This window comes from Cyprinodon tularosa, unplaced genomic scaffold, assembly GCF_016077235.1.
Source record: "Cyprinodon tularosa strain WSP-4 unplaced genomic scaffold, ASM1607723v1 ctg93, whole genome shotgun sequence".
Taxonomy (NCBI): Eukaryota; Metazoa; Chordata; class Actinopteri; order Cyprinodontiformes; family Cyprinodontidae; genus Cyprinodon; species Cyprinodon tularosa.
In genome coordinates, this window is record NW_024039707.1 from 1,261,520 (window position 1) to 1,278,360 (window position 16,841).

At 38.1% G+C, this 16,841-nt stretch overlaps 1 protein-coding gene across 5 annotated transcripts in view; it reads right to left on the bottom strand.

The window, feature by feature from the left end:
• The window catches only part of LOC119776386 (serine/threonine-protein phosphatase 2B catalytic subunit alpha isoform), a 129,163-nt gene that overhangs the window by 48,357 nt on the left and 63,965 nt on the right, over positions 1-16,841 (bottom strand). For all 5 annotated transcript variants that reach the window (XM_038274772.1, XM_038274773.1, XM_038274774.1 and 2 more), the window contains exons 3-6: positions 6,416-6,540; positions 5,831-5,942; positions 2,337-2,482; positions 1,589-1,728 (exon numbers count right to left, since the gene is read on the bottom strand). In XM_038274772.1, the coding sequence (XP_038130700.1) occupies positions 1,589-1,728; positions 2,337-2,482; positions 5,831-5,942; positions 6,416-6,540 (523 nt within the window). The remainder of the gene's footprint in view (positions 1-1,588; positions 1,729-2,336; positions 2,483-5,830; positions 5,943-6,415; positions 6,541-16,841) is intronic.

Below are 16,841 nucleotides of genomic sequence, written 5' to 3' on the forward strand. Positions count from 1 at the left end.
AAAGATATGATTTCTTATTTTTATCTGCCAGTATCTGCTTTTCCCCAGTATAATTTAGTTTTCAATAAATGAATAAAATTACACCTTATTCCTAATGTGATTAGATAATACAAAGCAATTATTGTTCAACTCAAAATGTTAACTGTACTGTTATTGGTCTATATCAGGGGCCGCAACCTTTACAGTCTAAAGAGCCATTTTGCCTTCAGTCCACTTGAATTAAACTTGTTCAGAGCCCCAAATGTTGCCTGGCCTTTTGAAAAAGGACAAGTTATATTTTAGATAAAGATCTGCTGCAGGAAATATGTTGTCATTGTTAAAGAAACGCCCTTTTATGTCTATTTTGAGGTTTAAAAAAAGATGATGGATGGGATGCTGACATTTGTGGATAAGGATGTAAAATAAATCATAGTTTCCAACATAATGGAAAAATATGGATTTAAAATTAAATATTACTGGCACTTTCACCATCATTCTGTTGTGAAAATTAATAGCAATTATTCCAAGAAAAAAACTGCTAAAACCTGTATTTATTATCATTATTACATTTAATTACCACAATAAAAATATAATGTGTAGCCAAAGTTATTAAGAGCCACTGTGGAAGGTCCAAAGAGCCACTTGCCACAGGTTGCAGACCCCTGGTCTATATCTATGCACATTAGATCATTAGTAACATTAAAAATCACACAATAACCCAAAATATATCAATAGGTGTTTATTTAAGTCTTAAAATCCTGAAAATATGGCCATTAGCTTCAGTGTGCCACCCCAAGAATTTAAGTGGCCCCATCTGGCCACCCCTATGAAAAATTTCTGGAGGCGCCACTGGTGAGTAGAAAATGAAGGCTAATCATGTTTTGGGTGTACTATTCCTTTAAACACGAGGAGAATACTTTTGAAATTTTGCATTGAAAGGTAAATAGATTGGGACATATAGCCTATTAAATAAGGCTAATTTCTTATTGCTTGCAAAACACCAAAAAAAACAAAAGCCGTGAGTGGATTTATTTGGCTCACCTGCTTCAAATTTAAGGATTTATCGTTCTGTTTTAAGAGGTTTGTGGTCATCGATGGGGTAAAATGTACAGTTTTATTCTAGAACTGGAATGGGTGCCTTACTATTCTATGAAGTCAACTTATTTTATATATTTTCATTCATACTAAGGATCAAATGATCATTTGGGAAGAAAATAGCCATCCTCTACAGTTGGCTCCAAGAAGTCGAATCAATATTTAAAGTCAGAAGGTCAGGACATTTAGGATGTGTTGGGAGCTGCAGTGCTTGTCTGGCTGACTTTATTAGGTGATCAAACCACGTATACTGCATCGCCACATATGTACAAACTATTTTTTCTTATTGCAAAGCTTAACATTAAGCCTTTGTAAATAAATGCTATAGATACCGGTGGGACAGGTCAATAAAACAATTGTAAAATATATTTGGCATAAGAAAGCCAATGTCCGCAGTATAATTAAACTCTATCTTACTGGCTGTCAAACAGAATCAGGATAACTATTAGAACAAAAAGAGAGAGAGAACAGGCATGACACAAACAATAAACGTCCTGGAAGACAGAGTGCCCACCTGTAGAAATAGGAGCAGCCTCTCACTGTGTTGTGTGTGAAGTGCTCCTGGCTCTTCTCGTTGCCAAAGTCCTCCAAAGGGTCGGACCACAGCAGATCGCACATCGGTCCGTATGCCGGGGGCTCTTTGAATCTGTCTAGCTGTGGAGGAAAAACACAAGTCTCCTGTGAAGGTTTCACTCGAAGAGCTTTGCTGGTAACTGCAGCTTAGCTCATAATTAAATCGCTGTTGAATCGCTATTAAACCATATACAGAGTGGAGGATGTGTCGAAGAAAAACTTAATCTTGCAGTTTAGAGATGGATGTGCTTTGGACAGGCTGGGAAGGGAAAAAAAAAAGAAAAAGAAAGAGCCAATCTTTTTATACGAGCATAAATGGCTTTGCTTTCAGGAAATGATGGCTCTTTTTTAAACAAAACCTTGTTCGTGACTGAACGGGGCCGCATGATGGACACTTTGCTGGAGCAAATTCTATTATGCATGCCTCTGATTGCAGCCACAAAATCCATTTGGATTTATTGAATTAGTCTGAGAGTAGGAACTTTTTCTTCCACAACAATGCTTTGTATCCTACTCTTGAACACTGCCCAAGACTGATCTTCACTTTATAAATAACAAGCAAGGTGGCTAACCCTTATTTATTTCAACACATATAATGCACTTGTAAAGCAACAGAGAAACACCTGCAGTTCAACTTACAGAACTTATATTTATAAAATAACTATGAGACAATGTTAAATCAGACATACTTTCCTGATGTCGTCAAGATTTGTGATTTCTGGAGACAGTCCTCCATGTACACACAGGAACTGCTGGTTCATTAGTGCAGCCAGGGGAAGGCAGTCAAAGGCGTCCATACATGCATCGTAAACCCTCTCTGAATACTTAATTTTACCTGTCAAAGAGGGGGGGAGGAGAGGGGGAACAGGGCAGGGACAAGAAAATAGCATGCCAAGTCAAACAAACTGGCTCTAACAGACTGGCGCAGTGTCCTTGTCTGGGATGGAAATTTTTGTTTTTATTTTTAATACTGCCAAAAAAACTGTCCGAAAACATTAGAAAAAACAGCACATTATGTCATTTTTCACAACGACAACGTCCAATAAAAGCAGCTCTGACGTGGGTAAACAACGAGAAAGGTAATCATCTGGCTTTGGTAGGAAGGAGGTTCTGTAACTGCTCAACTTTGACTTACGGGAATTGGAAGGAATAGTTCAGGTGGTGTGAAGCGGGATTCGCATGGTGCTTCTGAGTAGCTAGTATTTTACCAGGAGGTAGCAGTCAGAGTCAAATAATGAAAACTAAAGCTGCTGTACCGGTTCACAGAAATAATCTTTTACAGGAGCAAAATTAAATCACTCAAACATTTAGAAATAACAAAACCTTTTTGGCCTTCCTTGGCAAGTGCTCTTTGTCAACACTGTGCTTTATGCATAAGAGCAATTCTTTCATGTCTAATAATTCTTAAATACCTTATGTTCTCTTCTAGGGATGGGAATGGAAAACTGGTTCCTGTTCAGAACCGGTTCCGTGTGTTCCATTTCCATGGCACTGTTTGGCAACAGTTCCAGGCAGCACCAGAGCCTAGCGCTGGGCAGCACGACTTGCATCATGTTTTTCCCGCAATTCAGTAAGCAAGTATGACGTGACCAGGTGTTAGTATAGAAAAGCAAGGAAAAAAAAAAAAAAAAAAAGGCGTCTCATCGGGTAAAGCGATCAAAACATTGAAAAGATGGCAACAAGGCGCTTTGCAATTATTGCAAAGTGGCCATTACATCCGCGGGAGGAAATTTATCCAACATGCAGAAACACCTGCGCACACAACATGGCGTTCATTTTAACGAATGGTGTGTTTTTGATGCTTCCGGACAGAAGCTAAAGTTACGACCATCATGGAAGGCATCCCTGGTGGTAAGTAGCTAGTTTTATTTCACTGGCTGTGCTTAATGTGGTTCCTAGTAAATCATATGCCATTTCTGGAAATAAACCCATTTCCTACCTCTCTTTGGGGCTATTAAAATTGCTAAGAAGTTGCTCCGCAGTTCAGGGAGCGAGAGAAAGGTGAAATCAAGGGGAGATTAGTTTATTTCCCGAAATTGTACAGTAATGCTTTTTCAATAAACGGATGCCTTCTCCATTAGATTTAGATGACTGTAGCCTGGCTGGCTCAGAGGCTGGCAGCTCCCGTTCACTGTGTTCTGTTTTCGCCTGAGGCAGGCAGAAATAGAATGTCCCAGGCGAAGGAAGACAAATTTCACCGTGCACTTACCAAGTTCATTGTTTAATAGAATCGAAAACAGAATCGATAAGGAATCGAATAGTTTCACAGAATCGACAAGGAATCGAATCGTTTCACAGAATCGACAAGGAATCGAATCGTTTCACAGAATCGACAAGGAATCGAATCGTTTCACAGAATCGACAAGAAATCGAATCGTTTCACAGAATCGACAAGGAATCGAATCGTTTCACAGAATCGACAAGGAATCGAATCGTTTCACAGAATCGACAAGGAATCGAATCGTTTCACAGAATCGACAAGGAATCGAATCGTTTCACAGAATCGACAAGGAATCGAATCGTTTCACAAAATCGATAAGGAATCGAATCGTTTCACAGAATCGATAAGGAACCGATAAGGAATCGAATCGTTTCACAGAATCGACAAGGAATCGAATCGTTTCACAGAATCGACAAGGAATCGAATCGTTTCACAGAATCGATAAGGAATCGAATCGTTTCACAGAATCGACAAGGAATCGAATCGTTTCACAAAATCGACAAGGAATCGAATCGTTTCACAAAATCGATAAGGAATCGAATCGTTTCACAAAATCGATAAGGAATCGAATCGTTTCACAGAATCGATAAGGAATCGAATCGTTTCACAGAATCGATAAGGAATCGAATCCTTTCACAGAATCGATAAGGAATCGAATCCTTTCACAGAATCGATAAGGAATCGAATCGTTTCACAGAATCGATAAGGAACCAAATCATTTCACAGAATCGATAAGGAATCAAATCGTTTCACAGAATCGATAAGGAATCGAATCATTTCACAAAATCGATAAGGAATCGAATCGTTTCACAGAATCGATAAGGAATCGAATCGTGTCACAGAATCGATAAGGAATCATATCGTTTCACAGAATCGATAAGGAATCGAATCATTTCACAAAATCGATAAGGAATCGAATCGTTTCACAGAATCGATAAGGAACCAAATCATTTCACAGAATCGATAAGGAATCAAATCGTTTCACAGAATCGATAAGGAATCGAATCATTTCACAAAATCGATAAGGAATCGAATCGTTTCACAGAATCGATAAGGAATCGAATCGTGTCACAGAATCGATAAGGAATCGAATCGTTTCACAGAATCGATAAGGAATCGAATCGTTTCACAGAATCGATAAGGAATCGAATCGTTTCACAGAATCGATAAGGAATCGAATCGTTTCACAGAATCGATAAGGAATCGAATCGTTTCACAGAATCGATAAGGAATCGAATCATTTCACAGAATCGATAAGGATCGAATCATTTCACAGAATCGATAAGGAATCCAATCGTTTCACAGAATTGATAAGGAATCAAATCATTTCACAGAATCGATAAGGGAATTGGAATTGTGAAAATCTTATCAATTCCCAACCCTATTCCCTACTATAGAGCGCACTGGGTTATAAGGCGTACTGTCCATAACTGGTCTGTTTTAAATTTTTATTTTATTTTTTTTTTACATATGAGGCCCACAAGACTGTAAGTTGCAGGATATCTTCTTTGACAGTAATTTTGTTGCCATTGATCTATAGACTTCATACTGAATATGCAATGTGATGTGCCTATTTTTTACCATAAATGACAGTAATCAACTGATGCTTTGAAACAGCAAATGTGTGTTAAAATGATTACCTTATTTTTACTTTTATTTTAAAAGTGTTACTTCACCCTACAAATGAGAACATCATCGTTGTTCGATGCTGTAGCGCAAGTATCGTTTACATTCCGACCGGTCTAACTAGGGAGTATGGTGGCTGGTGACTTCACAGCACCATGTGCTACCAATAGCCTATCAGCAATCCAGGACCATGTTGCTAGCTGTTAGCCAGATCAGACCTATTGTCATTTCACTGTTGTCTACTGAAGATTACACACCGATTTCCAAAGACCACTTCCCAAAATGCCTCACATGGAAAAAATAAATAAATAAATAACTTTGAAAAACATTACTTACATTCCTGCTTAAATGTGAAATACTCTGTTAAATGCCGACATTCATGGTTCCCACGAAGCAAAAACAGTGTTTTGGGGTATAGGATCTTTAAAGCCCATAAGTAGAGCACACACTGAAAGAGAAGAGAAAAATTATTGAAAAAGTTAGATTTCCATATTTTCTAGAGCTAAAAGCAACACATATCATGTCAAAGTTTGTTAGTGTCATGCAAATGCTCCATGAAAGTAATTCTGCCTTTACTAAAACATTTATCAAGTGCTTTTATGGCACATTTCAGACACACTCCCCCCTCTCTCTCAGATTTTATATATACTCACATATATTAGTTAGAAGGTCCCATATTCTAAACATGTATTTTGCAGAGGATTAACATCCTATCTACATAAACCTCAGCTCCACTGTGACATTTTGGATTCAGACTACATTTGAAATGATCATAAAAGTATTTTATCACTGCAATATCTGCAGCCTGATTTTATCTATGCTCACAGAAAGCCATTAAGGAACCCAGCTTCTGTCAAGCACATGCAGAGCATCGCAGTCGACTAGGGCCGCACAGTAACAATAACAGACGCATGGACTCACTTCAATACTGAAATACCCTCTGTCTACGTAGTCTCCGAGGAAAAGATAGCGTGTGGATGCTGGTGATCCTCCAACTTCAAATAGCTTCATAAGGTCAAAGAACTGGCCATGGATGTCACCGCAAACTGGAAATATGTCAGAAAGAACAGTTTGTTAGTATAAAAGTTCCTTAATAGCTAAAAAAAACATTAACATTATGAGTATGTTGGAATATTATGATTTTCATGATGTGTTTGGAAGCAGTGGATGTAACACTGCGGCGGCTAAAAATCAAACAGAAAAGACTGCACGAGTCATGGGTTATTAAATAGAAAGAAGAAAGCAAACTTTATTTCAAGTGCGTATGGGAGCTGCAGTTCATTTTTTATGACCCCCAAAGTGCCAACTTAACAGGCTACATCCACATCTTTTTCTTCTACACTGCTGTACAAATCCCCTCATACTTTTATTTCAAGAAGCAGACGGTCTTGTGATTTTATAATTTGGTCCATTGAAGAAAGTTCTTTAAAATAAAGTTTTATTTTCAGAAAGTTGCAGAGTGCAGCCAGCATGAGATTTGCACAGTACAACAAACTTTGTATAGATTACCACTTATTTCAGTTATGATATTTTACACTAGCATGTCAGTGAATACTAGTATATGTTAGAGGTTAATCATTAAGCCAATATTTGCAAACAGATGCTATTCTATAGTATATGGTCTTAGCTGCTGTTAACCAATATATCAGTGTCACTAACCAATCCCATACCAGTAGCACGATCCGTGCCGTTATCTCATTTGTGCAACTTGATATACATCCGGGTCGCCATCAATATGACTTTATAAAAGAGATCAAAACTACTTTTCTGTCCGATAGAAGAGAATATAAAGATTACCAGTCTCAAATAAGTCATTAAATATTTGTACATGTAGTTAAGCATTGTTTTGTGATTTAAGGATAGAAATAAATACTTTTATTACCATACTTACACTATTTATGGTGACCTGGATGAATATCTGCTTGCATGTGTGCAAATGAGCTGATGGCTCGGACCGTACTTCCGGAACGGATCGGGTAGTGACACTGCCAACATGCCAGCGTTACCATGGAAGTAAATGCATGTTGGCTAATGTTAGCATACCCTGCAGCTATCCTAGATAGGGCTAGATACTATTAGCCTGAAAGTTAATAATAGCACATTAGCACATATGTGAACAACACCTTGTTTTAGCACAATATAAGAAATATTTGCCATTGATAGCATCATTCTAATTTCAGTCTGTCATTTCAAGCTTTGTAAACTGCTTATTATTACAATATATAATTACAGTAGCTGGCAGATATAAACAAGCAGAAAACTGCTTAACATGGTACAAAAGATGACACACTGAAAATGGCTGAAAACTGTTTAAAAACATAAATGATGCAAAAACCAAAACCAACCAATACAAGAAAAAGATAAAAGATGCAGCAAAAGAAAAAAATGTTGCAATCACATACAAATTACAAAGGGAAGTAAGACTAACAACAGGAAAGTGAATTACATACAGAAAAAAAGGATAGCGTTAGGAAATATGCCAAAAATCCCCTAAAACAAAAACTTCCTCCACATAAACAAAGCACCCCAAACCACCAGAGGGAGTTGCAGTCTTCTTTTCTGTTGCATTAGTTGTTTTTTTTTTACGGGTGGCTTGCCTTTTGGGGTCTGAATCATTCAGATGCTTTTAGCATGTTTTACCACTTTCTGAATGTTTGCATGGCCTGATTGCAAAAAAGCCAGTTTTACTGCGGTGTGTGGTAGTGTGCACCATGTGGTACCAACAAACTTTAGTCATATACTGTATAAAGTATAGTTAGTCGAAATGGAAACAAAATATATGTCCCTTTAATTAATTGATTTGCTCTAATATAATACATAACTTTAATGTGTTTAGGGCTGTCTTGATATGATACTGATATCGGAAATTGGTCCGATATCATTCAAAAACTGAAAATTGAATTATAATTGGCCTGCAACCAAAATCTCCAATAGAAGCACACTAACATATAAGCATTCCACTCCAGCATTTCTATCCAGCAGCACTTGTATCCTGGATACTACAGAGCCATGTGTTTAACCCAACACCCATTGATAGATCAGTCAGTCTCATACATTATAGACGATTGATATTGGTTTGAATAATATTGCTTGATCAAGCTTTTCATATTATATCGCTCGACAAACTAGGCCAGAAATGTCTGTATGATTCTTCATGCTAATATTGTATCAGGCCAACATCAAAGCTGCATTACGGTGGTATCAGAAATAAAGTTGTATCATCTAAATCTGAGAGTTGATTTTGTTTTTGAGGCAGCAGAACAGACGCCAGCTTTATTTCTTTTATAGCTTTCAACCTAAGCACTGAATACAAGCTGGGTTTGGCTCAGAGAGAGACGGCGGCCGATGTTGACGGCGAACTCTGTGACTATCAGGACTCCCAGTGCAATAGGAGCTGTTACATATAGTTAGTAGCAACATAGCAGGCAGCTCTTAAACGCCACCAGGGGAGCTTTCTGGGATGAAAACATCTGCGTCAGAAATGGCCCACCACTGGTGATTTACCCAAGTTTGCTATCCCGCTTGCAGATCCTATAGTCTATCACTCCCTGTGGAGGCGGGAGCATCTGAGGCCAGGGCAGATCTGCTGCCTACAGCAGCAGCGACTGTGTATGAAACTGTCTGATTATAAAGCCGGTTATACAGTTTTATAGTCACAATAAAAAGGTCATTGTAAGGGTAGGGTAGCCCTAAATTCACCTTAAAAAATTTGACCTTTATAGTCTAAGAAAAATGAAAATATTGGATAAAAAGTCCTCTGCAAAATATCAACACATTCATGTTTAAGTTCAGTTGTAATTAGCTTGAGGCAGCAATTTACATCATTAGAGAAAGCAAATACTGTTGTTTATGCATAAAAAATATAATATTAGCAAATTTTTACTTTAAGGCATGGCTACTACATCTGTTTGATAGCTGCAGCCTAATAAACATAAAAGGATGGCAGTTAAGCTCCTTCCAGTTTTTCAGATACCTGATTCTATTAAATCACTACCCACTTGTTCAGACATAAGAACTAAAGCAATAACAAACTACCTTCAGCACTGTCATAAACAGTCTTGCAACAGATGGTATGGCCCTATAAACTAATGAGGACAGAGTCCGTCTGGGATTGCGTGAAAAGGAGAAGGCACACCCTACATTTTCAGAAAAAAAAACTGCTGAAGTTCTTGGAACAGCCTGAGTAAAAGCAGTTATACTTAAGATAAGTTTTATATTTCAGAGCACAAAGCCTGAGCCCATGATGTCAGGCCTTCTTTCATTAACGTCTTTTAACTTTTGAATGCATGTAAATTGTTGCACTCATTTTCTGCAAACAAAATCCCCCCCAAAAAAGCTTCGAAGAGGCATCTGGAACAGATCGCCACACAGTGTAAGGAATAAAGGGAGATTAAAAGTTAGGATTCAACCTTTTTCTGCTACATATGCATACTGTGTGCTCCTGTGAAGTTTTTAGCTGTGAAAGGTGCTTTTATAAATACGGTTTCTTCACTTTATTCTTCTTACTGATGGTATAATAGGCTAACCTCAGCATACGTAATGTGAGCTTCTATTAACAAGGAAGTATTCACTGATTTATGACACATCTGCTTCCAATGCTGTGATTTGAACAAAGATGACTGAACTTTATTTTTCATACCTAGTATCCTCCTCTGGTTCATATTGTTAAGATTTCCTCTAGGACAAGTTTAATCCTCATATCTGTAGTATTCAACATTATTTTGGAGGATCACAGGGCAGGAGGACCGGTTAACCAAAGGCGTCTAATTTCTGTTATTACAGCATCACTGCAGACGCCCTAATATAATTATAGCAATGTTTGTGCTTCACAATCCTGACAAGCTGATCTCTAACTACTGATTCTCATTCTGCTACTACTGCTATTTTTTGCAGTTAAACAAGCTTTTACTGCAGACTGTTAATCCTGAATCTGTTTTTTTCTGCATTTCTGTTTCAGTTTTCCAATAATCCCCGTTAGAATTGACCCAAGATTACCAATTAGCTCTCAATTTTATCAGCAAATGAAGCATAAAATAAAACAAAGATTGTTTTCACTCACATCCATGGCTGTATGACCCAAAACACATCACTACTTGGAATTCTCATCACTACAAGCTACTCAAGTCAAAATATATTGACTTTTATCTCTACTTACACAGTATTTGCCAGAATTAGCAGCTTGTGAAATACCTACAAAGAGATATCCCTATCTATAAATTTCAAATATAAAGATAAAATAGTTTTTGACTTTAATTTACATTCAGCACATGTTTTAATGCCAGCTGCTCCTTTCAATTTTTTAGACTTAGACACACTTTGTCATTTTGTATAAACAGTGAATACAAGACGAAATTTCAATACATAGAACTTTTCAACAGTGAATAAGTAGCTTAGCAGTGAAATGAACATTTCCATTTAAAAAGCGCAGTCGTGATCAAAGTGTGCACAGTGTAGGAGAGACATGGTGCAAAAGGCATTAATGTAGAAGGTTCAGAGCAGTGCTAAAATAAATAAATAGATATGGTGCCAAATGCTGTAGAAACACTGAGTTGAGTTCTATTTTGAAGATTCACCATGTAGTGCAAGTATGTTTACAGTGTGATGCAGAATCTCGAGTTTTGATTTAATTAGATTATCCACAGTTTAACAGTCAATTTTACACCCAACCCCACCCAGGTTAAAAAGTAGGGGAAAAAAAGAGAAGCTCCAGGAAACTGGGTGTATCAGGAATGACTGCAGGTATGAACAACCTCTCAAACAAAACTGATGTGCTGACTGACTGTGTAATATAACTGCCTATAACTACAACTGATATGGGGATTAGACTGGTCTGACTGGGTGTTCTACTATCCCCAGAGACAATCTCAGCATATTAGTGTGACATGGAACAGACTGTTTTTTTTTTTCTTGTTATATAATCTGTATGTAGCTAGACTGATGCTTTTATAGATGGATCAGTCAGAGGCTGGTAACCTGGAGAATGAATGTAGGTAAAGCATTTTGGGGCAGGACTCCAGAACAAGAGAGCAAAAGGCTTGGATGGAGCAGAAATAGGCCACTGAGCCTGGAGAATTTTAAGGAGAATGAGATCAGTAATAAATAGAAAGATACAGAAAGACATGGCCTGAAAAAGATGATGAGAAACATTTTGTCCCCAGTGCAGGTAGAAAACTGCAACATTTCATATTTGCACAGCACAGATGATAAAATCCCTGAATCCAGTAGACATGCCTTTATTATAGGTGTATACAATTAAAAAAAGCATAGGTCTACTTGTTTTTTTGTTTTTTTTACTAACTGATAAAATAAACAATCTGGGGAAAAATAGCTGACAAAAAAAACTATTTACAATTAACAAATGTAAATAAAGCGCCTTTTTAAATTTACAACACAGGCTTAAAAAAAGACCTTTTTCTTCCCTAAGCACTGGAATAATCACTAAGATAGCAATCATTAATTTTCACTCCCAACCTGCACAGTGACAACAAACGAGAGGTCGATGTTTGACATCTCTGTGTTTTGAGTCATCAAGTCGACGTATAAAGGAGAAATTGGGTCATTTCCAAAAGGGTGAATAGATTTCAATCCAATCTGATAAAAGGAACCTGCGTTTCTCAAAGCTTTACGAGCTGCATCTCATAACGAGAAACACAATCCGAGACTGGGATCGAAAAGAGAAAATCTGACGCTGTGATACCCAATTAGTGGAAGCGGGGAGGACAGCGTTCAAGAGCAATTATCCCAAGTTATGAGCCTCGTGGGATGGCTGTGAGAATCCTCTCTCCACGGCTGCATCATAAACCTCTGCTTTGCCTATCGTCTTTTATTATATCCACACTGCACCGTAATTTGTATCTACTGTAGGGACCGACTTAGAAAAAAGGAGTCCTTTTTTTTGTCTGTTTGATTTCTATAAGAAATCTTCAATTTTTCCATTTCCTCTTCAATTTAGTCTAATACACAGAGACGCACAAACACACATACTGCATCTCTATTTTTGATTTCTTTTTAAGCTTCAGAGGAAATTGGTTTTTAATGGAACGGTAATTAAAAAAGGGGCCTTAAACATGAAAAAAACAGCAGGAAGAAATGTCAAAAAATAAAGTCAAACAACTTAATTTTTAGGCAAGATTATTAGAAAACTTCTTCTTTTAAACAGGCATATGAGCCTTCATTTATTACTCTTTTTATACCACATGCTCTTTATACATATTTAAAGTAATTCGAATCATAAAAAATATGTATTTTTATTTAATGTTTTTTGCTAAAATCAATGACCAAAACTATATGAGAGGTATCATGGCTTTAGATCAATACCGTGTCAAAAATATGTAGCTAGTGTGTGAAAAGTTTATTGAAATAAGACACCAAGGCCAGTAAACGCCAATAATCTTTTTTCCACAAAAAGGATTCTGATGAAATATGACCATATTGGCTTTGAGGTTGATTTTGATTTCTTTGAAAAATTGATCAAATAACTGCATCAGTTCATCGTTTATGTTACAGCTGCACAATTAGATAAAACTTTATGGTCATCACAAAATCAATGTGTGAAATATTGCACATGCATTTATTTCCTGCATTACTTTATTATTAAGCCACTTGAATGGACTTTGATTTAAAAAAAAAAAAGCAAACCATGTCTTCTCTAGTTGAGATGCTAGAGAGAAACGGTTAACAGACAGGATGGCCAAATAAATGTAGCAGTGGCTCCAGGGTGAAAATGTTTTAAATTGTTTTTTTCTATTTTATAACTCCTAATGATGTAAAGTTAATGTCAGCAAGTTCATTCTCTGATAATCGATTTGACAAACAACACAGTAGCTCTTTTAGGTTTTTGCTGACGTGCTTAAAGTTGAAAATGGGGTGATGGCATGGACAAGGCTCCCAAGATTAAGTTAAATAAGCATAATTCAAAGACAGCTGACTGATGGCTGGCATAAAAATAAACCAAACCTCTGGAAGGCTTTTAAGGATGCTTAAGTCCAGTTTCTGGACTGGATCACCCCGCTGTGACCTAATACCGGTTCCTAAATTGAAACTAGAAACCTTGCAGGGATACAACTGCTGGTCTCAGCAGTTTATCTAGATCCTGAAACGGTTCCTTTGCAGCGTGAATTAATTCCAGTTCCAGGGGACCAAAAGCACGAGGACAGAGTCTGATATATGCGAGACACACAGAAGATAGAAGAAGCAGAAGAAGAAGGAGAGGAAAAACAAAGCAGGTGGGAGACATGACGACAAAAAAGATTGTGGATCCAGGTTCGAAAAAGGGTCCCAGCGTCCTCATGCATCTCGATCTTCTAGCTGGTCAAACTTCACAAGTTGTTTACCGCAATTTCGGTCATAAAAACAAAAGAAGCCAGCCTCCTGTCTGCAGCACTGTCTGCGGTCAGTTACAATTTGGGAGAGGTGCAGTGGAGCGACTGCGGAGTTGGCACGGCTTTTTGTTCACTGCTACACCTACGCAGAGGACCTGGTTTCGAAGTATAAATCAGCCTAAAATAGCACATGATGTGGTCTGCTCATGCGCTCTTTGTTTTCAGAGAACGGAGCCAAAACTGAACCGTCCCGAGCCCTACTGTTGAACTAATACTAGATTTAGCGCGGTTCGGATGTGTCTGGGATTATTGATTTCAGTAGCGTGCCTTTTACACTCAGCAATTATCTCGGTTATCGTGCTCAGACCGTTCTGGGCAGGGTTTCAAAACATTAGTGTAAATGGGAAGTTCTTCTATGTGTTTTTGTTTTCCTTGATCAGCTTAGTAGTAAAGAAGCATTGCCCGGGGGTGTGAAATATCATACTTTAACCAGTCCTTGTACCGGCCCAGCAGTGTAAATACAACTATAATTAAAACTTTGCAAGAAACAATCTCAAAAAAAGGTTACAGGCCTTTAAACTATAGAAATTGTCTTTATTTAATTCACGCTATTTAAGATCTATTTAGATAGATTTACAATACAGGATAATCTGACTCTATTTATTTGTCACAGAATAAAGCCTAGATGAAAAGCATTTTGATTCATCTTTGTTTATCCTGCGGATTTTGTGACACCAAGGCTGGTTATTGCTATGGAAACATCCTTCCAATGATGGCAGCTTCTAACATCTTCCAAAATAAAAGGGGAAAAAAATCCACTAACCTACGCTGCTACTGACCAGATAAAGGACATCTATGTGCATTGCCATTGGCAACAATGCAATGCAACACAGAGGAATGGAAAAGGTAATCTTTTATAAAGCTCGTCAACGCCTTATAGTAAAGTGTTGTCAGGCTTTGAAGAGGAATAAGAGGCAATTAATTCAGAAGGTTCAGCTCTTGGCTTTTAAGTTGTTTTGAGGATTAATCCAGAATAATCTAAAACAAAATGGCTTCCTTTTATTTATTTATTTCCAAAAGTACACACGAAGCTGACCTTTTGGAAAGATGAGAATGGGGAAATGAGAAGTTGATGCTGACAGTTAAATTTTTATCCAAGGACTTGATTTGATGGTCCCTCTGAATCGCAGTCAATGCACCTGTGAAAGCGCGGCCGACACTGATCGATGCAAGTCAAACAGAAACAGCGGCTGCCTCCTCCAGCTCGCCGCTCTACTTCATCACAGCAAACACAATCCTCCCCATCGCTCTGTTGCAGTACACCTACAGACGTGCTTCGCCTCCCTCCCTCTTGTCAAACAACACACAAAAACGAGGTGAGAATCAAAGCCCACATAAGAAGAGCAGGTGGGAGTACATTATCTGGAGTGAGAAACAATTCGTTCTGGCCATCTACTGCTTGTGTGTTAAAGTGATTCCCCCTGAGTAGCAGCATATCAGCGGGTAGCAGCTACTGAGTGGGTGGTGGGCATTACACAACCTGGCTTCAGAACCTACACAGGCCACTCTAAAAGGCCATGCTCATTGAGCGACCATGCCAGATCGTGTTTTGATTGAGACGAAGAGCAATAAACAATACCCTGGGTTTTTAGCATGACCTCATGCAAAAGCAAAAGCGACGCTTGCAAGTTGTTATGGAGATCCATCCGTCTGCAACTCAACATTAAAGCAGAAATCAAACAATGAAAAAATGAAAAGGTCAAAATATATCTTAGGGATGTAAACAAGAAAATATTCCTGAAGTCTGTTTTTATCCAGAGTAAAAAAAAATATGGAATGGGCTTTTATCAAATAATTATCATATTCAGGTATTTTTAAAACCATTTTTAATGCAAATATCCAGACTAAGGCGGTCAGTAGATAAAATTGGAAAGGTGTTCTAATTCACACCTTCTGTTGACAAGGTTTGCTCTCACACAGATTTCGTAAATCACACATCATACAGCTGGATTGCACTGTTTCAGGGGTGAGTATTGCTCGAGTCCTGTGCTGATCAGAGAAAAAAAAAAAAGAGGGAAAGTTCTTATGCCTTTTTTGCTTTTGTTGTTGTTCGTCTCACCTCTTCACAACTCCAGATAGCCCCAAAAGATATTTTCAGGCAACTATATCTTAAGATTTGAACTCTTGATTTGTTTCTTCTTCACCGGCCTTCTCCTGCTTACGTTGTGTTGGGACATGCACCCATTCACACTGCAAACGAACCGCTCCAGGGTCTGCAGGAACCATGCTGAGACCGACAGCTGTAAACATGCAAAGGTGCATTTCTTTGGTCCACTTCAAGGTGCTGGATAAGGTTAACAGTTTGGCAGTTCACTCCAGATGCTGGACTCTGGTGTGGTTATGATGTAATTCTTGGTCTTTCCAATGCTTTTTGTTGGAGGCCTTGACAGAGCAGCTGTATTTATACTCAGATTTGATCACAGACAGATGGACTTTTGGTAGAACTAGGTTCTACTAATTGAGGGATTTAAAAGGGGCAAAATGCTGTCCATCTTCTTAAGGTCTAGCAAGCTTTTCAAGGAAGTCCCACGATTAAGGTCTTAGTATTTCCAAGAGCTGTTAAAGCAAAGTGTATCTAATGTTGAAGAGTCCATTGTGCTTTAATACAACAGGATTTCATAAAAAAAAAAAAATAGTGTGGGGGGTAAACATGTTTTATGGTGTTTTAATGAGACGAGAGGCACGTTCATGGTGGAGCTCGCTCTCTGCAGAGGCTTATTGAGGAGTGTAAAAGCTTGCCGTTGCCTGGTGATGTGGTTATAGGAGCTCCTTTGATGGCGAGAGTGGAGCGAAGGCCATGGGAGCAGCTTGTATTCAGTATCCTAAGCCAGCACCGATTGTCACACTCCTCCCTTCCCAATAGAAAAAAAAATAATAATAAAAAACCCACCTGCCATCTGGCCCAACAAGGAAGTGAATGAGAGAGAGGGAAAAGCACAAAGTGGGACAGAGAGAGAGAGAGATAG